At 40.1% G+C, this 24,000-nt stretch overlaps 1 protein-coding gene across 4 annotated transcripts in view; it reads right to left on the bottom strand.

The window, feature by feature from the left end:
- phkb (phosphorylase kinase, beta) overlaps window positions 1-24,000 on the bottom strand; it is a 114,015-nt gene that overhangs the window by 12,455 nt on the left and 77,560 nt on the right. For all 4 annotated transcript variants that reach the window (XM_024295238.1, XM_024295237.2, XM_024295236.2 and 1 more), the window contains 6 exons: window positions 15,822-15,877; window positions 14,518-14,611; window positions 5,423-5,506; window positions 4,699-4,803; window positions 2,060-2,142; window positions 659-749 (listed from right to left, as the gene is read on the bottom strand). In XM_024295238.1, the coding sequence (XP_024151006.1) occupies window positions 659-749; window positions 2,060-2,142; window positions 4,699-4,803; window positions 5,423-5,506; window positions 14,518-14,611; window positions 15,822-15,877 (513 nt within the window). The remainder of the gene's footprint in view (window positions 1-658; window positions 750-2,059; window positions 2,143-4,698; window positions 4,804-5,422; window positions 5,507-14,517; window positions 14,612-15,821; window positions 15,878-24,000) is intronic.

Genomic DNA, 24,000 nt, shown 5'->3' with positions numbered 1-24,000 from the left:
AAACAAAAATCTGAGGCGTAAAGACGTCCAATCCTGCTCCTCATAACAATGAGGGGATGAAGCGTAGAGGTGTTTCAAAGCTGTGGGAGTCGGCTGTGGAGTGAATGCAAACTCAGTTTTGGAGCTTTAAAAAAATCACAACAGGAAAATTTTCAGAATTTTAACCACTGCAAGTTGGACAAAGCAGCTAATGCTGACATACAGTATATCAATATGTGAAGTGTTTGTAGTTCTGCTTCAGGCTGATGATCTTTATGCATTTAAACCACGTTACTATGGAAACGCCTTCCGGCTAGGTTTAGGAAAAACTGTAATGTTTCATTTCCTAATATAAGAAGATATAATAGCATTTTATTTTTAATGCATAGTGGCAGTAACAACACACATGCAACCATAGAGATGGTCTGAATTAAAACCCTCCATTCAAGTTTAATCTTTGCCTCACTTGAATGGTTTAAATCATTTTGAAATTCTTTATTTTACACAAAAATAACTATTACATTTCATAAAATTTAAATTTGAATGAGATAAATATTTTAAGTAAGCAAAAAAATAGATAATAGAAAAAATGTCTGATTTTACACCACAGTTTGATCAAGCTGTGGAATTATGTTTGGATTTTCTCAAACAGGTTTGATGAACTTCTGCGATCACAAACCTGCAGTCTGTCGACGTGAACTTTGACCCCTCCGATGAAGCCTTTCCTGAAGGAGGCCAGCATGTCCAGCACCGGGTTGAAGCGGCTCCCTCTAAAGACGACAGAGTTTTGACAAGTTTATCCTCCGTTTTCAGTCGTCCCGTCCCCAATTCCAAACTCACCACGAGTTTTAACTATTGACTGTATATGAGAACTGGACTAAGTGAGTGTGATGCATAGAAAAATACTTCAAGCCAGTTCAGTCATATTTTTTTGCAGAATGGAGCCCGCAATGTTGGAGCTATTGGCTGTACATGAGAACTGGACTCAGTGAGTGTGGTGTCACACAAAGGAAATAACTCAAAGTCAATTCAGTCAGCTTTTTTTCACAATATGCACCCCGCCACAGTGGAGCCATTGACTGTATATGAGAACTGGACTGAGTGACCCTCACATTTTAAATAGGAAGTACCTGCTGGTTCCAAGAAGCCAAAATCCCATATGATTCTATAGAGGGATTAACAGCTGTTACTCAGTCATTCTGTTTGTCAGATTAACCGTTCTAGATCTTTGTTAACGTCTTCTAGCCAACCATCATTTTGTTTTTATATTTTTTCTTTAATCAATGGAAAATGGCAAACAGACTATATAGTGAGTAGGGAAGGAATTAGTCAACGTTTCTATGGCAACCAATCACATCAATCAGGAGTGAGCTTGTTAGATGGCCACACCCCTACCACTTAAAATTTGTCAGTTAAAGGTTTCAAACGTTGGATGTGAGACCGCATACTTTCATTGAGGCATCTGATTGGTCAGTTTATACCTTGAATATCTTTCAAGAATATTTATTTCTTAAAGGTATCTCAGCAAAAATTGTTATTCTGGCAGATAGAATTACTGAGTTATAGCTGTTTATTTCTGTCTATGTGGTTTGAGTTTCTTGGAGCCACTTCCTGTTTGGAAAGTGTGGGGGAGGGGTCACTCAGTCCAGTTCTCATGTACAGTCAATGTCACTAACACACTGAGGTGCTGATCAGTGGCAAACTAATGACTATTGAGCAGCTTGTATCCGAGCTCAGCACCTCCCTCCAGACGCCGTTAAAGCATTTGCAACACGTTTAACACACGGCTCTCTGGGTAATGGTCAATACGGCCGTAATGAGCCCACAGGCCGCGCTATAGTGATACAAATGAGAAACATTATCACCCAATCAGCAAGTAAATACAGTAGCACCTTTATGTTATAAAGATTAATGGGACACACTGGAAGGAAGAGACACGAGAGGACAGGAAAAAGCTGGCCCGAGGCGCTATCAAACCCGTCCAGAGCTACAGAGGCCTGTTTGCAGGGAAGATGGATGACTTTGACACTAGTTTAGGGGGGAATAAAACAATAACTTCAAGCTAATGAGAGAGCATTACTTGATATTATCCTCGCGGATGAGAACCAGGAAAAGGGGCCGTCCCTGCATCTTCCAGCACTGTTTGATGAACTGCAAGGCGTTCTGCACACAAGAAGAGTTAAGAGTTTCAGGAGGACACAATGACCTTCATTCAAGGTTACAGTTACAGACAATCACTGGCCAGTCTCTATCTTTTATATGTGTTTATCACTTATCTCTTTGACATTCAGTTCGACGTGTGAAGGTGATTTGTTTTTTAACTGTTATGAGAATCGACAACTCCACAAGGTAAAACCCCCACAGTTGGTATGGGCACAACACTGGATCAAAGATTTAAATGTACACTTAATATGAATAAAACCGTTTTTTTTTTTATAAAAAAAGGTGAATACAACTGATTAATTGATGAACTTAAGTTAAACAAAATATCTAAATGATGCAGAACACTGATAAAACCTTGTGTTTAATTCTGAGGAAAGCTGAAAATACTGAACAATGCTGTTAATTTCATTGATAACATTCTAATTGATCAGAACAAGGTAATTAAAAGGAAAAAAACTACATGAAAAAATATCTCCTTAAATAGCTAAAGGCATTGGCTAAAGTGGGCACTCAGTGGAAAACGGAGTTCGCTAGCTCACTACAGTGGAGCTCGCTAGCTTTATACAGCAGAACTTGCTAGCTTGATACAGCAGAGCTCGCTAGCTCACTACAGCGGAGCTCGCTAGCTCGATTCAGTGAAGCTCGCTAGCTCACTACAGCGGAGCTCGCTAGCTCACTACAGCGGAACTCGCTAGCTTGATACAGTGAAGCTCGCTAGCTCACTACAGCGAAGCTCGCTAGCTCACTACAGTGGAGCTCGCTAGCTCACTACAGCGAAGCTCGCTAGCTCGATACAGTGGAGCTCGCTAGCTCGATTCAGCGGAGCTCGCTAGCTCGATACAGCGGAGCTCGCTAGCTCGATACAGCGGAGCTCGCTAGCTCGATACAGCGGAGCACGCTAGCTCACTACAGCAGAGCTCGCTAGCTCGATACAGCGGAGCTCGCCAGCTCGATACAGTGGAGCTCGCTAGCTCACTACAGCAGAGCTTGCTAGCTCAATACAGCGGAGCTCGCTAACTCACCACAGCGGAGCTCGCTAGCTCGATACAACGGAGCTCGCTAGCTTAATACAGCGGAGCTCGCTAGCTTAATACAGCGGAGCTCGCTAGCTCACTACAGTGGAGCTCGCTAGTTCGCTACAGCGGAGCTCGCTAGCTCACTATAGCGGAGCTCGCTAGCTTAATACAGCGGAGCTCGCTAGCTCACTACAGCGAAGCTCGCTAGCTCACTACAGCGGAGCTCGCTAGCTCACTACAGCAAAGCTCGCTAGCTCACTACAGCGGAACTCGCTAGCTTGATACAGTGAAGCTCGCTAGCTCACTACAGCGAAGCTCGCTAGCTCACTACAGCGGAGCTCGCTAGCTCACTACAGCAAAGCTCGCTAGCTCACTACAGCGGAGCTCGCTAGCTCGATACAGTGGAGCTCGCTAGCTCAATTCAGCGGAGCTCGCTAGCTCGATACAGCGGAGCTCGCTAGCTCGATACAGTGGAGCTCGCTAGCTCACTACAGCAGAGCTTGCTAGCTCAATACAGCGGAGCTCGCTAACTCACCACAGCTGAGCTCGCTAGCTCGATACAACGGAGCTCGCTAGCTTAATACAACGGAGCTCGCTAGCTTAATACAGCCGGAGCTCGCTAGCTCACTACAGCGGAGCTCGCTAGTTCGCTACAGCGGAGCTCGCTAGCTCACTATAGCGGAGTTCGCTAGCTTAATACAGCGGAGCTTGGTAGCTCACTACAGCGGAGCTCGCTAGCTCAATTCAGCGGGGCTCGCTAGCTCACTACAGCGGAGCTCGCTAGCTCGATACAGCGGGGCTCACTAGCTCGATACAGTGGAGCTCGCTAGCTCACTACAGCGGAGTGCGCTAACTCACTATAGCGGAGTTCGCTAGCTCAATACAACGGAGCTTGCTAGATCAATAAAGTGGAGCCTTTTAGCTTTATACAGCAGAACTTGCTAGCTTGATACAGCGGAGCTCGCTAGTTCGATAAAGTGGAGCTCGTTAGCTAGCTATAATTGAGCTTGCTACAGCGGAGCTTGCTATCATGCTACACTGTTCACCAGGAGGCTGGCTAGCATACTGAGTGCCCAAACTGCGGACAAACTCTTTCGGGACCTACATTGCCCACTTTTAAACCATAAGGGGCCCACTTGACCTTGCTGGCTGGGTAATGCTTTATTCTATTATAAATGTAGAAATAAATGTAAAAAAAATTTGAACAATTGTGCAAAAAAAAAAAGACAAAAAAAATACTCAAGACATGCAAGAAAACCTAGATAGTATTGCTTTAATATGTGTAATGTGTTCTGAGTCTCCTTTTCTAATGTGGGTCTTAATTATTAAAACTTTTGTTGACAAAAAATATTAATTACATTTAACAGTAATGTCAGAAAATGAGTCAAGTGGAAAGAATATTTCACAATAAGCTTTAAAAGTAAAAAAGCATGTTTTATTTGTAAAGATGTGAAGCTCTATCGATTCACTTCATTTGAGCATATCAGTGTTATTTCTATGAGTTATGGTCCAAAAACACATCTCTGTGACCTTGACTCACCTTAATGTCATCAATCAGCAGCATGACATCTTGGGAAAGGTAAAAGTCGCTCAGATCAAACACTATCGGGTAGCAGACAACTGTCTTTCCCAGGATACGATAAATCTAGAGACAAACACAAATCCTGGCATTAGACGGCAGAGGGCTCACAAATAGCTAAGAATACATTATTGTGGGCAGCAAATGAAAAGATCCATCAATCTTTGGGATGGAAAGGGCACTCGGGAGAAACTCCCCAACACTTGTGATACCCTCGCAAACACACTGTAAAGGACACGCACTCCACGGCTGGACTGATGACGATAATGTCCCCTGGCAGAGCGCCGTCTTCCCCATAAATGTTCCATTAAAATATTGTCTTAGCAATGTGTTGGGAGCCATGATTCATTTGCTGCCGCGGCTCCACCTGCTTGGCTTTGCCGTGACCTTCAGTGCTACAGGAGCACACGGCAAATGTCGCCATGTCAGACTTCACACAAACAACTCTTGCAATAAACACAAAATGTGTTTGATGCAAACGGCTGGACTGAGGAGGAGGAGGAGGAGGAGGAGGAAGAAAACCACGGCAACTGGCTATTTCTGAGAATTTCATGGAACATTGATTTGTTGGGGGTTGTGTTTGCCCTCACTTATGGTCTGTGCGAGCAGAAACCACACTGAGTACAGTATGTATTTTTAATCTAGCGGTGCACATATGTGGGCGGATGTTTAGAAACTCAAATACCTTGCAGGTCCCGATACATCCCACCGGCCTCTCTGGACGCCCACTCAGCCCCAGCTTTTTGTTGACGGCGAGGAAGCGATATGCCTGCAGACACAAGCAAAACAAACAAAGACCTGCTTAGCAAACATCACATTGTCCTGATCGGCTTTCAGAGATTTTTTACCCACGAGCCCCTGCTGCTCAGAGATCAAAATTACATTTGATGTGAAATGTCACATGACGCATCTGATTTGACAACATTCAAAGCCTCTCACCTCTCACACAATGAAATCTCATCCATACGGGTGAAGCAGAGACTGATACTTGCTCGGAGTGAAGATAGGAGACGCAGCAGTAATGAAAGTATCACCTGAGAGCGCCGCAGAACACACAGCAGATCAACACAACTAAAACACAATTACCATAACAAGAAATAAGAAACACCACAAACTCGGAAGTATTTATGCTTTCCTCTGCTCCTATTTCAACTTCTAATCTAACTAGCTAATAGTGTTGATACTCAGTTGACTAAATCCAACAAAAACTTAAATCATTAAATCAGAAGAAAAATAAGAAAATGTAAAGCTAGAAAAAGCTAGCTAAAAAAAGAGATTTCATTTGTTTTTTTTTGGATTTCTTTTTTTAAATATCTAATACTTTAGTCCAGGGGTTGCAACCTTTAACAGTACAAGAGTCATTCGTTTCCTACTCATCAAAACCTAGAAGGAGCCACATATCTTACTTTAGTCTTTAAGAAATTTAGATTTGCATTCACAACCTTCTTTTTTTAAACAATAAATGTAATTTATGTCTATTTTTAGCACACACAAAAGCAAAACCTATAGCATCTCTAAAAATGTGATTTTTTTTAAACTTATTTTCAAAATAAAAGACGTTCTGTGCCAAGCAGGATCATCTCAGTCCAGTTCTGGGTAGTAACCAATGTTGTGCAGCTCAAGATAATATTTGCTTTTAGCTCATTTTTACCAAAGTTTTGCTTTGCATATAAAACCTGTTCATTCTGGAGGCAGAAAACAAAACGTCTTCAGGTCAACAGGGATGTAAAAACCTTCAATAGTTTATAATCTATGTGCTCCTCAGCCATCAATTTATGAATGAATCTTAATTAAATTAAATGCTAATTAAGTTATCATTACTTTAAAGATTTGTTATTTTTCTTTCTTTTATTTAATTATTTTTTTGTTCTTTTTCCCCTCTTTGTCCTCAGCAGTCTTACTCTGCTAGGTTTTGTTATTTTAGTTTGGGGTTTGGTAGTCTTAGTTTGTGGGCTTTGTTTGACAGATTCTGTCAATATCTATGATTTAAAGTCCTAGTCTGATTATCATTTTATATATTATAAAAGTGTTTCCAGTTGAATTAGTTTAAGATTATACTGTTTTTAGCAAAAACATTTTCAAAAATCTGTCATTTACTGGAATATAATTTCTGTAGCGCAGCAGGAGTTCTTTCTCACCTTGTTGATGAGAGCTCTCTGTTTACACACTCTCCTGCTAGCTTACACCGCTAACCTTGCCTTGCATTACCGGTGCAACAAAAATGGCGTACAATATCAGAGACTTCCAGCCGTCAACTCAGACGAGGAAAACAAAGATGGATTTATTTGTTTATAAGTGGATGCATCAGAATGGAGCAGAGCAGGAAGTTTGTGGTCCATCCAGTTTATGAAAATATTTTCAAAGTAGCATTTTTCTGTCAGTTCCTGATTCACGATACTCTGAAATGCAATTTTAATCTTAATTTTCTTTATATCAGACAAATGCTACAAGAACATTTTAAAAACGCCATTTTCATTGGAGCGGGTCTTTAACTTATTTTGATTGACTTGTTGCAAAATTTGAAGTTTATTAATAAAAATGTTCAATTTTTAAAATATTTTTCCTTAATGACGTGTATTCTATAATGGGTTAATTGATTAATCAAAACAATGAATGCAACAAAACAAATGAATTTAAAAAATGTTGCTCTTTAATGACTTTTCTGATGAAATAGGGAGGAGTTAATTCAAGTACATTATTGTATGTATTAAAGAAAAACGGCGGTAAAAGTATCACGAGTATCGATCTCATCACACTAAAATCGATACTTCACCTTGGTATCAATACCATCAATGCTCAGATTGAGCCGCCCACCCCTACTTGCTCAACAGTAGTTGGGATAGGCTCCAACAACCTTGTCTCCCTGAAAGGGATTCAGAAAATAGATGGATCTTCACCTTTAGTTACGTGAAAGCAGAAGCTTCCCGTCTCTGGATACAGATCACCGTTAACATGGTTTCCATTTAAGAATCTCTTCTCCTGGAGTTTGAACTCAGAAAACTTCAAGGAAAAGCTGCTTGAGAGTTTTCTGGAGAATCAGGTCGTACTGTTTCCTAGAAACCTGAAAATGTTCACCTGGAACACTTCAGAGCTTCTCAGGTAAACTGTATTTCTGCTTTTCATCTCCGTCTCTCTCTACTTTAAACAGCACAAATACTTTGGTCATAAAACTCCTGGAGATTACAAGTTTAATTTAAGTTTACAAACTAAATAAATGACATGAAACACTCCAAAGATATGAACAAAAAGCAATGTTGGTTATGTCTGTATTTTATCTGTTTAAACCATAGACTTAATGTGTACAGTACTCCACATTTGTTGGTTTTTGCTTTTTTTCTAGTAGAGATAGGAGGTAAAAATGCACCAATAGGTTTATCATTGAGGTAAAAGGGGCAAAAAAATGTCTTCTGTTTGTTCGCCTTCCATTGTAACTAAACAAACACATTTCAGCTTTGATTTTATTAAAAATTCAAAACCTTTCAGGTATCCCCCCCAGATAAGTTGGATCATAGTTTTTATAAAGGAAAACACTTCTTTAAATTCATAGTTCATTTTTCAATTGTATTCCTGCTTTTTTTTCTATTTCTCTTGAACACAATCCAACGAATACAATGCAATAGAACACAATTTAAACTTCTATTAGTGATCAGAAATGTGTTTTTATAGCATCTCATCCTTAAACAGTGGAATATTTCTGATTATGATAATATTTTAGAATTTACTAATATTCATTTCAAACACTGAAAATACTCAACATTTTGAACATTTTACAAAGAGGAACATAGTTTTGAAATGGAGATTCACAGAAAACAAGATAAAAAAACGTATATAGGTGCTGAATGTGTATTTAGTAGATGTTCTTCAAATCAGTTTTGATTCATTATTTTTTTCAAATTATTGAAATAAGAAAAACAGTTATTATTTTTCAAGTTATTTTTAATTCATTACAGTTTACTTATTCTTGGCTCCTCCCTCCCCTAATCAATGTTATTATATATCAGAGATTTTAATTTTTAGAAGAAGAATCAGGGGTAAGCAAGTGAATAGAATAATTAGTTTTATGCAAAGAAGCTATTTTATTTTGAAAAAAAAAATACTTAATTCAGTGGTTGAAAAATAGCGTCAATATCAAAAACTACCTTTTATGTCTGTTCTAACAAAGTGCAATACTTAAACCAGCCAAAGGATGGTGCTCTACTACAGACAAGCACCTCTGCACAGCTTCGGAGGTCCACAACAGCCCAACATTACAGCAAAAACTACCACACGAACAAAACAGATGAGCTTTTCAACACAGATGATGATCACTGATCAAAGAGGGAGAATTAAGAATGGAGAGCTTCTGCGATGAACGGTCTTCAGACTGAAGCTGGAGGAGAAGGGCTGAGGGAGGATGGAAGGACCTTTGCATCAATCCTTTCTGTGTGCAGAATAACAATGAACGAACGGGCCAGAAGCCCATGAAAGCAACCTTTCATCCCCCCACATTTCTACTGACCAAAGCCCACAGAGCGGCTCTGACAGGTAGCAAAAAATAGGAGAAAGTCACATTTAAAGCTTTATTTCACCCCTCAGGATAAAAAAAATACTTTGTACTGAAAAACTTTATTTAGTTTCTATTTTATATCAAAAGAAAGAAAAAAACACAAAACAGTTCTTTAAATTTGCTGTTAAACTAATACAGACTTTATATATAAATATATATATAGGATACATATATACACATATGTAGTATAAATACACATTCACACACAGACACACACACATACCGTATATATATATATATAGTATGCATATATGTATATTTATAGTTTACATATGGTTTTACATTTATATAATAAACACGCAGACACACACATATATATACACATATACATTTGTTTCCTATATAGGCTACACATATTGCCTATATATATTGCTGATCATCAATCTAAAAGCTCAATCTCAGTTCTACACTGAAAACTTTCAGGTAATTTATAGCTAAATCTAAGCTAATATCAGAACTTAAAGGTTACATCAGTTAGCATTTAGCAGGCAGATTAGCTTTTGCAAATATTCATCTTGAACAACCTTCATATCTGAGGGATCAGGAACAGATTGTCTCACCAAACAGGAGGTTTTATGAAATTAGCTTTAATCTATAGCGAAAAGACTCTTCTGTCTGGTAAAACTGTGATTTTCCAAAGCACTGATCTGTAGTGTGGATGGGCTGCTGTTAACCTCTAATGGGATGCACTCCCAACCATAAGGGGTCAGCCGTGTAATAAGACTGAGGTCACCAAGGAGTTAAAAAGCTCTGCATCAGGGCGGACCCTTTTTGCTGGTAACGTGACCTCGTTGGCTTCATCAACTAGGATGGGCTGAGAATGAACTACTCCCCAAAGTGTCTTTAAAATTTGTAATGGTATAGGTAAGGTGTTGCAAGAGTGCAGTTTTCTGACTCTGTTGAAGAGAAAGACGTGTGACCATACATGAAACCAAAATGTGAATGGATTTAACATTAATTCTTGTTTACCTGTTTGTTTGTAAACATATTGAATTTACAATAAAGTTTGCAAAAAAAAAAAAAAATACAAGAAATCAGGAAAACGTCTGTTTGGTACGAGGTATTTATCTCTGAGTCCCACTGGTTGGTTTGACTAAAGAAGTCTTGGATCGATAACAAGTCAGTGAATCATATCGTTCAAAATAAACTAAAATCGACTAAGAATTGTATGGTCAACCTCAAATTATGATATGAATCAAATCGTCGCTATTTCCCAGCATAACCTTTGAGAAGATTGTGAAGCAAAATGGATTCAAGATTTTGATGAAACATCATGAGAAGTTGACTGAGCCACACAGACAAATACTAGACAGGGTCTTCAAATGTTGGACTCCGCATGTCAAGCCACTCATGAACCAGAGATAAAACATAAAAAATATTCCACTAAAAGACGAAAGAGAAAAAGAACTGGGCGGTTACTGAATGACTCAGTGGTTTCTAATTTGATTAGAGTAAATTGTGCATTTTTGAAAAGTGTTTGTAAATGTCTCTGATTTGTTTGGGTAACTCAAGACCTCGAGGGCTGCTGTGTGTGCAGGATATCCAGATATCGTACTCATGACTGATTACCTGGTTCAGGTGTGTCCAGCCAATTAGAACGTGTCAGAGCAGTGTATGTTGGAAAACATGCAGGAATGTGATCCATGAAGCCTTAAGTTCTCTATCCTTGGTCTACGTTTTGTGAGGTTAATAAGCCTTCCCCCTGTGTTAGCTTTATGTTACTATACCTTCGGTTTTGACCCTTATCTTAAATTATCTACTTAATATACTTAAAACTATTATTTCCTGGTAATATCTTTGAGAAATCATTGGTTTCACTGCACCTTTTGGACTATTTACCGCTTAATTTCACTTTCAGAAAAAATGTAAAGTGTTCCTCAAGATAAATCACAGTAACAAATAAAAAGTAGTTGTGTTACCCTACTATCACTGAAGGACATTACAACACCTCTTTAATAATTGTATTTAATTATTGTTAATATTAACTATAGTAACATTTATGGCAGGGGTGTCAAACTCAATTCCACAGAGGGCCAAAATCCAAAACACACCTTAGGTCGCGGGGCGAACAGGATAAACATTTATTGAGCACTCTAAAACTATTTTTTTTTAAACTTTAAAACCGTAACTTTAAACATAATGATAAACTACATATATAGCATTACCTGTGATAATACTAGTCTGAATGCTGTAAGCTGAATTTGGCCGCTGAAGATGCTGAAATTGATAGCTAAAAACGCTGAAGCTGATAGCCAGCTAGAATATTAGCTAAATGCCAAATTAGCCTAAAAAAACAAAGGAAAAACTTAGCATAGCCAAAACAGCTAACATGTAGCTGAAATATTAGATAAACTCCAAAACAGCCAAAAAAACAAAACAAAAATGTTTACCCAAACCAGCTAGCATGTTGAAATATTAGCTAAACTCAAAAATAGCCTAAAAAAAACTAACTAAAAAAGGTCTAAATTAGCCAAACCAGCTAGCATGTAGCTGAAATATTAGCTAAACTCCAAAACAGCCAAAAAACAAAACAAAAAAAGCCTAAATTAGCCAAACCAGCTAGCAAATATTGGCTAAAAATGTGTTTTGTCAAAATATACAAGTTAAAAATAAGTGCAGGATAACATCGGGCCATTAATATAAATAAATAAAATGATCTGGAGGGCCAGATAGAAATAGCCAGAGGGCCGGATCCGGCCCCCGGGCTTTGACTTGTGATTTATGATGTTTGGGTCAGTTTTGACACATATATATCAGATTCAACAAAAGGACAAATGTGTTTTTCTTCTCTCAGTTACAAAACGTGAAGATAAATATAAATTGGTAACAGAATAAGTCAGAACTAAAATCCAGTTAGCCTCTCCTTTATCTTCTCTATTAAACATATTTTTATGAGTGTTTTTTTTTTTTTTTTTTAAAGCAGGGCTGTGCAGGAAGCTTGTGAGCAAGATAACGTGTGTAATTGACGTTTCCTCCATTATCAGAGGGCTGCTGTCAATTAAAAAAAGGTGAGTTATGCAGATACAGCCTGCAGCTCTGAGGCGCTGGTGTTAACCCCATGATAAACACATTTTGTGGAGAAAAGATGTCTGGGCTTCATCATAAATATTCAGCGCGGCGCTCGCTCCCTCTGACTCACATGAATTTCCATGAGTGGCACACAGCTGAGGGAGGCAGAGGGGGAGACGGACAGGTATGACAGCGCCAATGCAGATGATGGACGGGAAGCATTGAGATGTTTGCTGTATTAGACGTTAAGGGGGCTGGGCAGGACGCACGCCTAGAGGGGAGTTTAGGGTTACAGAGGCAAATGGGACGGACCATCAGACAGGAACAGGAAGCAGAAAAAAGGAGCTCAAAGGGGAGAAATGACAGCAAAATGGGTGTTTGTGGGGAGGAGGTGTGGAGAAGAGCTGCCACGTTACAACTGTGACACATAAATAACAGGCTGAGGAGGAGACGACACCGAGATGCAAAACTTCAAACAATAAACCTGCAGATGAAGGACGTTTTCTACAGGCGGGACGTGGATTTGACAGCTATGATGGACGTGAGGAGCATGCTGCAGCCGAGGAAACACTGTGTCACATTTATGACCACATGACTGCCTTTTAGCAGGAGACTGAAGCAGCTTCTATTTCCACTGAACCAACAGTCCATAAAACAAGACTCAGATCTTTATTTATTTAACTTTTTACTTCTTAATTCCCTTTTTTTAACACCAGATTCCCTGGAATTATGCTGATCACTTAATGTGAGCAATCACTCTTCAGCTAATCAGTCACCTCCACCTGTGTGCAGCCCCACAGTGACTGATGAGACAATCAAGACACAGGAAACGCTGCCCTGATGAGTAAATGGACTGACTGAACCCCAGCCTGAGTGGATATTGATAGATGTAATGACATTTAATAAAAATGTTTTTATTTACATAGCCCCTTACATTTATGAGGGATTCCCCATTGGGGTAAAGAAGAAAATAGTACAATAGAAAAGTGTTCTAGTCAACTGTATTTCTTTCTTTTTGTTGTTTGTTCATCCACGACACCAAAAAGGATTCATATTTAAATGAAATCTTAAATATTCAGAAAATTGTAAGGGTGTAACGGATCACAAAACTCACGGTTCGGATCATTTTTCGGATCAGTAAAAAGTTAAAAAACAAGAAAATAAAAGCTTTTTGAAAGGTTTTAAAAACACATATTTGAGAAGGTACTTCAAGGCATAAATATACACTAACACATCTTTGAACTTTGAACATAAACAAGAATGTTAAAACATGTAGATTCTGGTTATAGTTACACGTCTAAGACCAAATCTACAAAAACTGAGAGAAAAGAATGACAAATATGCTAATTTCCCCCCACGTTAAAATTAAATCTTAAATAAAAAAAAGTTAAAATTGAACTTTCATTATTTTTTGGTATTAATTTCAGTATTAAAACTAACCGTAGGAACATTCAAATATTTCAAATTATTGTTATTATCCGTAGTAAATGTGCGGGCGCGGTGCTTTTCCTGGTGATTTTTGATCCTTTGGGCTTGCCATACTGCCTTCCCCTGATGGCACGTCTCTGTAGCAGGAGCAGCTGCTGCTCCTCACTGGGAGATCTTAACCCAGACACGGAGACGGGCCCCGATGCTTTTACTCAGCTCTTCAAAATAAATAAACCTGATCTCTCAGTATCTGCGTAAGCTCCTCCCAAATGCGACAGTCCGCAGGAAATGGGGGATTTGAAGAAATAAAAATTCCTACAGCATGTCAAAACATACTCACCCTTACGTTTTGCATACAACCTGCCATCCGCAGCATACCCATAGAAAAAAATCTGCATGAACATTTTTATTTTTTGTGGTCTACGATCTTGATATTTTATGCAGGCTTCCGCAATCTAAACTCAAACATTCATGCGTTGCTACACAAGTTTTTAAGTATGTTTCTGGACTCTGTACAAAACAGTTGGCCATTGAACTCAGGTTGAAATTTAAACCAGTTGAACTTTGACCAATCAGGGACTCTGATTTGTTAGTGATGGGTAGCATCCTTTTTACTCAACAGAATGGTAATAGTGCGTTCATTCATTACATTTTTGAGCGACATCACATGGTGTGTACGGTTTGGACACTGTGTGTCAGTAGCAGAAGGAACCTCAAGCATACACAAAAAAACCACTAGTGAAACCCACTTCTACATGTGACAGAACCACTAAGACATGTCGAATCCCCATGGTTACCTTGACCAGTTCCTTCTGGGGCCAGATCTGGATCGGCTCCACCTGCTGAGGCGTTTGGGTCTGAATGCCATAGGTGTTCAAAAACACTTGAAGTCTAAAACAAAGAGAAGAAGATGAAGAGTCCGCATGAGGGGTTATGCATGTTCACACACATTTTTGACACTCTGCAGCCACATGGACCTGCTGGAGGTTTAACATGTTAAATCCAACGGATTTAATTTTTGAGTCTGAGACAGTCGAGTTCTGTTGGTGGGAGACCCAAAATTGCAAGAAAAATTAACAAATTAGCAAACTATCTTTTTAATTAATGGACCAAATGTCGAATTCTTGAGGACATCCGAGCCATTTCTTTTGAATGCGGCAACAAATTCCTCCCATGTTTTTGAAAATCAAGCGTTTAAACTTGAATTTCTCTGTTTTTGTCTGCAGACATACCAGAACGTTTGCTAAGAATCAGCAAGAGTGCAACAGAAAATGTGGATTGTAGCAGAACAGCAGGAATACCAGGACCAAGAATGATCAAATTTGAACCCGGACAATCCATAATCTGAAGATTATATTTTTATCTGAATGCTTTACTTTAACTGACCTTTTGACCCCTCCTTGATCCAGACACACCACTCCATTACACTTCAGAATCAGACCTTATATTTGCTGCAGGTTGACAAATGATCCACACATGGGACGTCCTAAGTTAGCCATTGAGAGAATACAGTTTGTATCCCTCTAGGCCTCAATGGTTTGGTCCAGCGCTCTGATGGTAGAATAATTCTCTGTATGACCCAAAACTGTGTCATCGATCCTTTATTAAATATGGCTAAACTTAAAATTCGTTTTTGCTTCATTTTGTTGTGCAGAGTACCCACTAATTCTGTCTTTTTAAACTCATCAAACTGCCTGAGAGCGTGCAGCTGCAGGATATTATGCATTTTCCATACTAGATTCATCATTCTTTTAGTTTCTTTCTTCATTTTTTGCATTTGTTAAAGATTTTTGCAGCAGTCGACAGTAAAAACCTGAGAGTGATGATGATGATGAAGCAGAATGCCTAACAAGGACATCATTAGCAGACTGTGTGAAAGCTACAGGTTGACAAGCTTCACTTTGGACTCTATTTAACCCCCCCCCCCATAAAAGCATGCATGCTAACCAAAAGCCCCCCGTGAGCAGACATACAGAGAATGCAGAGGTCAGGCTGAGATAACCACAATTACGGAGCTGAGAGAGCCGAACCCGAGAGAGGAGCAGAAAATCACCCCTCTTTATGGTCTGCCACACATCAACACACAAACACACACACTTACCTCTGGCTCTCAGCAATCAGGGACACGTGAATCACAACATCATTCTCGATGGGACCCTGTGAACAGACAGAAGAGAGGTGAACATGAGAACCACTATGTGAGTCTGGAACCTGCAGAACAGAAACTGACATTTATGACTGTACGGTCTTTGTAATGAGGGTAAAGGTCATGGCACTGCTTTACAGAGCTCTTTGAACATAAATAAAAACTGAACAAAATTTCAATACACTTTTTTGTTTCCAAATAAACCTAAAAACTCTGATTCTAACAAATTGTTGCCTTGGAAACCGACTATGAGCCGACATATTTTCAAAAGGTGGATGTAGAATTTATCATCCCCGACCAAGTAAGTTTTAGAAACAAAGAAGTATCTTTAAGAGGACGCCACGTGGAGTATGACTTTACAGCAAAAACCTTCTTGATTTATGTCCTGGAAATTTTGCAAATTTTCCTCAAAAGACGTAAATCAATGGTAAGAAAAAAGACTCACCCAGATTTGTGCGTGAAAAATTCTTCATTTATGTGCCTAACTTTGGATTCTGTATGGGTAATTCTTGATTTTTAACTCATATAATATGTTTTGTGCATAAGTACAGAAATTAGGAAATATAAGAAATACAAAATACCATTTACACATGCACAAATTAAAATTACAACAGCTTGAAACTTACTAAAAAAAATATGCATATTTATACTTCATACTTAATTATTGGGCATATCTGTTTAACAAAGTGGGAAAATGTCAAGTTTTCACCAGATATTATTCACAATCTAAGTTCAAAGCAGCTGATTAAAAAAAAAAAAAAAACTCAGATGTCCCAGACTTCTAGCAGTATTTAAACGCATCACTTACGGACACATTTTGGAGACTTGAAAAGAGTCTCACATCAGATTTGTACATAAATTTGGTTTTGTGTGTATGTGTAACAAGCAATTGGTGTGTAATTTTTAAAGATTTGTGCGTATAGTTATTTTCAAGCTGTTGTAATTTAATTTTTCTAATGTGTAAAATGTAGTTTGTATTCTTTTTTTTTATTTTGTAGTTATGCACAAAATGAATTGTATAAGTTAAAAATCAAAAATTAGGCATGCACAAACCTAAAGTTACCCAACAAAATTTTTCAGGCTACATATTTGGATAAAGACCCAATTTTTAGAGGGCACAAAGGTCAATCTTTTCACAAAGGTCAGATCTTGTATAACCAAGTCCTATTCAGTTTAATCTTTACAGCAGCAACCGAAACATTTGTATAAACCCAACCAAATATGGTTTTTATATGGTGGAAACGTTTTTGTACTGTAGATTTGAAGGTTAAAGAAGAGAATTTTTATTTATTTTTTTCTGTCTTTTTATTAACTCTTAAACATTATGTCACATACAGTAGGTGGAGAAAAAGTCAAATGTTATAGGGTGTGTCCTTCAATAGGCACTATTTTGTAGAGCAGACCAAATCTACAATCTCAGATCTAGTGTCCAATAAATTTACCATAAATATGTAAAAAAAAAGAGAAAAAACAAAATGCGCATCCATGTTTGTTAGATTGGTGAATATAGACCACAATGCATTGCATTTGAATGATTTTTCATGTGAAAAGAAATGTATTTTCATTTATTTAGTATAAACCAAGTGGATTCATAAAATTCTTCCTAAAACGTCTATATTTATTAGGTTTTGGTAAAATTGATGATTTCACACAAAAAATTGGGACCAGTTTCAGAATTGCTTTTAAAATCCAGAACACTCGATTGTCCTGCACTACACTGTAAAAAGCGGAATACTGGATCAATCAACAAAAAGTATGTAATTTGTTATATTTAGAATTATTAGCTTTTACCAAATTATTTTGAGTCGAGTAAACTATCAACCCAAAATTTTTATTTGATAAAAACTAAATGAACTTTGGTAAATTGGTCCAAAGTTTCACTTTTTTTAGTGCATGTAGGATTTTCGTAGTCGGGGAGGGAATTCAGACATAGTCTAAGCTCAGCTGAACAAACGCCATATTATCTTTACACATTATAAACAGAGGCATTAAGTGTTGTAGTCGAGCATTTCAATGCTGCTCGCCGCTTTAATTATAATTATTACTGCTGTTATTACAGGTTCAAAGAACGATGGCGTATTGATGTGATTGTGTTGGTTTCCTGCAGCTCCTTTTGAACACAAGAAACCCAAATTAAACACTCAAGATGCTCTTCTCTGCTGTGACAAAACCTCAGAGGTTCCAAATTAAAAAAAAGTCAAGACTGATGAAAGATGTGGAGACATTTGGAGGAAAGAATGGAAAATAAAATGAAAGATTTCCTTCAAATGTAAAAGTTAGATATTCTAAATAATATTGATTTTGATTCAACAGATTGGCACTTTACCTTTATAGTACCATTATTTTGATCTATTCCAGGAAGCATGGAGGAAGCCTTGCTCTGTATATTCATCTGCTATTTCCATACAGGAAAACAGCTCAGGCCAGGTTTAATAATGGTTTGTGCCAGGAAAACTGAGCTGAGGTGGCATGAAGGGTTCTTTTGAAACATGTTTTGATTCCAATAACCAGATAATAATGATGCATTTCAGGGATTTTAAGGGGAAATACTCACAAATGTGAGATTATTAAACTATATAAAACTTTCATATTCATCTGCACTTCCGGATGTCTACGTTTGTGACATTCGCCTGTCACTAAAGCGCGCTCCTTTCATCTCTTTCTGTGCAGCGTTTCCATTCACGTCCGTGAACCGCAAGCGGCGCCGATCGCCATCAGACTTCTGCGAAGAGCGTTCAGGCAGCAGCTCGTGAGTCACACAACAGCAGCCTTTCATCTCACTGTCTGTGAGGGGGGGCAGACCCACCCACCCACACAAACATACAGACACATGGACACTAATGCAGGCATGCACTGATGCCCAGAGGCACACAGGCGGACATATGAGGGATTTTCATCATTCTACCTCAGAAGAAAATGTATATTTATGAGACGCTCAGAAAACAAGTAATGTCCAGAGAAGGAGAAGAAAATATTAATGAAGGCTGAGGATAAATCTCTTTCATGAAATTTGTCATAAAAGCAGTTTTTTCAAAATGGCGGCTTTCCGGTTGGTTTTATCTCCATAGCAACCATTTTATTTTTTGGTCCCCTGGAGGTGATGAACACGTCTACGTCATTTTTAGAAGAATCTACAAAAGTAAACTTTTGGATTTCCTTGGCAACGGAGGTTTTTTGCTAACCCTGCCCACATTCCTAATATGTTCATGTTGTGTGTCATTACTCCATTCACCTTGAGCCAATGACTCACATTGGATTTTCCCAATATACTGGTAAAAAGTAGGCAAGCAACAGGGAAACGGCAGCTTTGGGAGCTCGCCACACGGACGCCGTTCAAAATAAACAAACATTAAAACCATTTTTTTCTCAAGTTTCTTACAAATGATGCTGAAGGAGTTAGCAGGAGTTGTGGCTGGTACTAAAGGGGACTATTTTGGGGAGGAAAATTCAAGATGGCGTTCTCTTCCCAAGGTTAAAGATGGGAAAAAAAAAACAAAACTTTGGTGATGATTGTAGGCTTAAGCTGGTGGCGTATGTGTGAAACTTTTGTCACGATCGCTCAAACCAAAGTCTTTTTCCCATAAAGAAAATGTGAATATCGCCAAATTTCACACTTTGTCAGAAAATGGCCACCAAGCCGTAGCTTCTGTGGCCATCCCATAATAATATCAAAACTTCCTTAGGTTTCATAAGCAGATTTTGAAGTATTTTTTTTAACCTTATGAGATTTTAGCCCTATTTCTTCATTTTTGATGGTTTCTCCCAATGTGATGTCATCATTTTATGCGGCTGGGGACAAGCACAGATATTAATATAGATATAGAGAGCTATAGATCAGTATAGATAGATATAGATATAGATAGAGAGATAGATTGAGATTTAGAGAGATATAGATAGAAAGATATAGAGATATAGACAGCTATACTGTAGATAGAGACCAAGATAGAGAGAAATAAATAAATAGATGGATATAGAAAGAAATGGAGAGATATAGATAGAGACAGACAGACAGACAGATAGATAGATAAATAGATAGATAAAACGAGATACAAAACAGTTTGTTCAGCCTTCTTCTATTTCTGCAGAGCGTCTGCAGCCTTGAAGGCCTCCAGGTTACGAGTTAAAATCCTGTTTATTTCTGCAATAATGCAACCCAAATCCTATAAAATGGAAAGAATCTTAAATCCTTCTTTGAAAAAAAGATTTTAGCTTTGAATAAATAATAAAAATGTGCATACAAAAGGTACAGAAATGGATTTCTGAACCAAAACGATGAAATAGAAAGGTAGGATAAAGACGATTACAGGAGAAGCGGCACAATCTTTCCTCTGACCAAAAAACGAGAGCATGAAAGCACGACAGCTGAGAAGGGGCGGGAAAGAGCTGCTAAAAGCCATTTTAAAACGGGTCACAGTGGGAACAGTTCTTCTGCGGGACAGACTGGCAGCGGCTTCCAGCAGAAGCAGCACGAGCTCACCAGTTACAGCGACGCAAAAGCCGACAGAGTGAAAATCCATTTGAACGTGGCTGAGAGTCCCTGCAGAACAAAAATGAAATTCAGCTCCGCTTCATTTGACTTTTCCCCCCAAATTACAAGCACTGAGTTGTGACAGAAGACAGGGAGCACCTCTGAGAGCTTTTCTTCTTCTCCGTTCTTCCCTTCATAAGAGCCTCTCTTTGTCTTTGCTCCTTAATTCCATCATTTTGTCGATTTTTGCCACGTCCTCTTCTCCTTCCTGCTTTTCCAAATGATCAAGCTTTTATCTGTGAACTCCAGCATCAGTTATTTGTTCAAATTTTCCATCTTTTCTCCAGGAAAAATCTTTCTTTCTGCTTTTACCTCTTTGCTCTATTATTCATGTTTTCATTTAGTTGTTGTTTACACTTCGAATTCCTCCTTATTTCTTCTTGTTCTGTTCCTTCTTTTGTTCTTTATCTTCTACCATCTGCTCTTTCTGTCCTTCTCTAACAATTTATTCACTTTCTGTTTATTTATCCTTTGCTGTTTCTTCATTTTTTGTGTACAAACATTTTTTCCATCTTTTCTCCATCGTTTTCTTCGCTTCCATCTCCTCCATTCATCTCACTCCCTGAGAGTTTGACGTCACTCTGCGGTTACATCCCAGGTAAACTCAGAACAGAGTAAAAAAAAAAAGTCAAAATGCTGCTAAACTAAAACACTAAAACACAAACGACGCAGACTGAGAGATGAGCTCACCTGGAGGTCTGCGGGTCAGGAAGAAAGCTGAGAGCTTCATGCTCCAGTTTAATGAACAGTTGGAGGTTTTCTTACGTTTGCTACTGAAACACAGACGGTAATGGACGGATGGATGGATGAAAGTCCTAAGAAAGCAGGAGATACACACCATCACCACTCAAGTCTAAACAGATGTTCTTTGCCTGGGGACAAATCCTACTCTGTGCTAATAACTAATGCTACAGCAACAAATACAAGTGGGACCGATGGGGAGGCGTTGGCAGAATCTTCAATATTAGCTGCTGCTAATCTGTTTGAAAATTGATGGTATGGTGATGGATGTTGACGACAGCGTTTAGGTGGCCGTCAGAGAAGACGTCATTAGGAAATGATAGTATGGCGGCCACAAGGCGGTGGCAGCTTTCTGTGAATGTCTCCAGACGGCGGCTGTCCATATCAAGAGCTAACAGCTGCTAGCCACCTGGTAGCCCAGGGGTTTATAAAAATATCAACCGTAATTCTTCAATTGAGACCAGAGAAAGGTAGCTTGCCCTCTCTGGGTGGGTGGAGTGCTCCTGCCCCAGGTGGAGGAGTTTAAGTATCTTGGGGTCTTGTACACGAGTGAGGGAAGATCGGAGCGTGAGATCGACAGGTGATTGGAGCGGCGTCGTAGCACCATTCCGTTGGGGTAAGCAGAGAGGTAAGACAGAAAGCAAAGCACTCCAGTACTTCCATTACTCACCAATGGTCATGAATTCTGGGTCATGACCAAAAGAACAAGATCCCGACTACAAGCGACTGACTCCCTTAGAGATAGGGTGAGGAGCTCGGTCACCCGGAGAGAGCTCGGAGTAGAGCCGCTTCTCCTCCACATCCAGAGGAGCCAGTTGAGGTGGCTCGGGGATCTGGTCCGGATGCCAGCTGAGAGACTCTCCAGCGTGTCCTGGGTCTTCCCCGGGGCCTCTGCCCAGTGGGACATGCCCGGAACACCTCTTCAGGGAGGCCCCCAGTAGCAGTGCGGGTACTTGACCTGGGGTGTGGACATGGGCCAGGGTCCACAATGTCCACACCGCACGTCAAGTACCCGTGCTGCTACTGTACGATTTCTGATGGCGGCGGCAGTGGGACGGCAGCACAGGGGCAGGGGGGTGGCAGTCTGAAATCGGCCCATCATCAAAGGATTTTGGGGACCTTGAAGACCCTCCTACCAGTCAATTATCACACTGCTGACTTCCTGCCACCTGAATGCTACCACACGACCTCCAAATGTGCCCGGGCGTCCACTGCCCCAAAAAATCTACCAGTTGCCATAAAATTGTAACTTTTTCTTAAAACCTCGGTGGCCGGTGTGTAAAAATGCGACTGCCGAGCAGTGTTTTTGAAATATGTGACCTTAGTCTTAAACCCTAATGTAATAATCGACTGATTTATCACTCCTACGACTCTATAAATTGTTCTTTCAATTAAACTTGAAGTGGGGGGGTGGGGGCCTTCAGACGTGAAGCTGATATGCTGCTGCTTGAAGGTCAGAATCCTGCCTGGAGGAGCGCCGCACGCCGGAGGGAGCGTCAGGCGAGCCTCACGACGCCACAAAGGAACGGAACATTCAAAGACTTCCATGAAGTTAAAAAAGGAGGGAATTTATCCACCACCCCTCCCACCCCCCAGCCTTCAAAACTATCTGAATGAAATATAATCCGTCTTTTCATGCCCCTGCACAGATGAGCGACTCCTGGCTCGCCGTCGTCCCGGGAAGTCTGTCTCTGTGCGGCGCAGAGATTGGGATTGTGATGAGAGCATTTCAAAAGCGTCTGGGGTTTTAGCAGAAACACACAGGAGCGCAGGAGGACATAAAAGAAATGCTAAGTCATTTTTAAATCCTGGCTGTTAGGAAGGGGCGGGGCGGTTAACGTCGGATCTCTTTAAAAGGTCATCTGATGCTGCAAACAGCAGGACGGTTTAAAGTGGGAGAGAAGTCGATGTGCTGGAGTCGTGACGGACGCGTGGGATGAGGGGGTGTGGAAAACAAAAGAGGAGGAGTGTGGATGGAGTGGAGGCGGCTGGAATCACCTCCACCGGGCGGCAGCCGGTGAAGAATTGGATTGCATGCTCCTGGCTGGTGTAATTGCAAAGGCGCCCTGACTGGGGAGGAGGCGACACATTGTTCCTCAGACCCGCTCAGAAATATTATCTCCTGCTGACGGAATCCTTATGAGCGCGGGGGAAAAAAATCAATTGGTATTAAAGGCGAGCCACAGTGTGAGCTACAGGAGTCGCAGCTTGTCAGAGCTGCTCTGCTTGATACTGCGCCTGGAGAGCCAGGCAGACTGGGGAAGATAAGTAGCCTGATTGCTGCTGCCTGTGTGTGTGCAGGGAGCATAATGATCAGAGCGCCGTGCCCAAGATAAATATACATGGAGCCAAAATATGAAGCTCGATGCTGACAGCTCGTCTCATGGAGTCGCACTCGCGCCGCTTGCTTCAGTGTGAAAATGTAAATCCCTGCGTTTTCATCCACGTGGTTTCTCTAAACGGAGCCACAGAGCTGCCAACTGTAGGACTTGACATCATTTGCTGGCCTGTGTTATCCTGAATGAGCTCTAATGCACATGAGCAGCCTGACGGGGGCCTCACAACACAAATATGCTCCTGGCTTCTGTGCCAGGCTGTACGCACACACAAAGACCTGCAACGGCGTGCATGCACAGTTCCCAAAAACGTGGCGAGCAGATGGGCATCCTAATGCGCTCCCCCCTTCCTTTCTCCCCGCCAGCTGAGCAGCAATAAACCTGTCCCTCTGAACTGACGCGAGGGCCGAGGTTAACTCTGACAAGTTCAAGAAGTCAAAGCGAGCTCAGCTGCTGTTACTCTGGAGACGCCACCTCAACGGCAGCGGGGCTGATGTCAGAGCGGCGGTGACTGACCACACAGAAGAGG

The sequence above is a fragment of the Oryzias melastigma genome, linkage group LG3 (assembly GCF_002922805.2).
Source record: "Oryzias melastigma strain HK-1 linkage group LG3, ASM292280v2, whole genome shotgun sequence".
In the NCBI taxonomy this organism is placed as follows: domain Eukaryota; kingdom Metazoa; phylum Chordata; class Actinopteri; order Beloniformes; family Adrianichthyidae; genus Oryzias; species Oryzias melastigma.
Note: the sequence above shows the minus strand (reverse complement) of the source record. Positions and strands in the feature narration are given on the sequence as shown.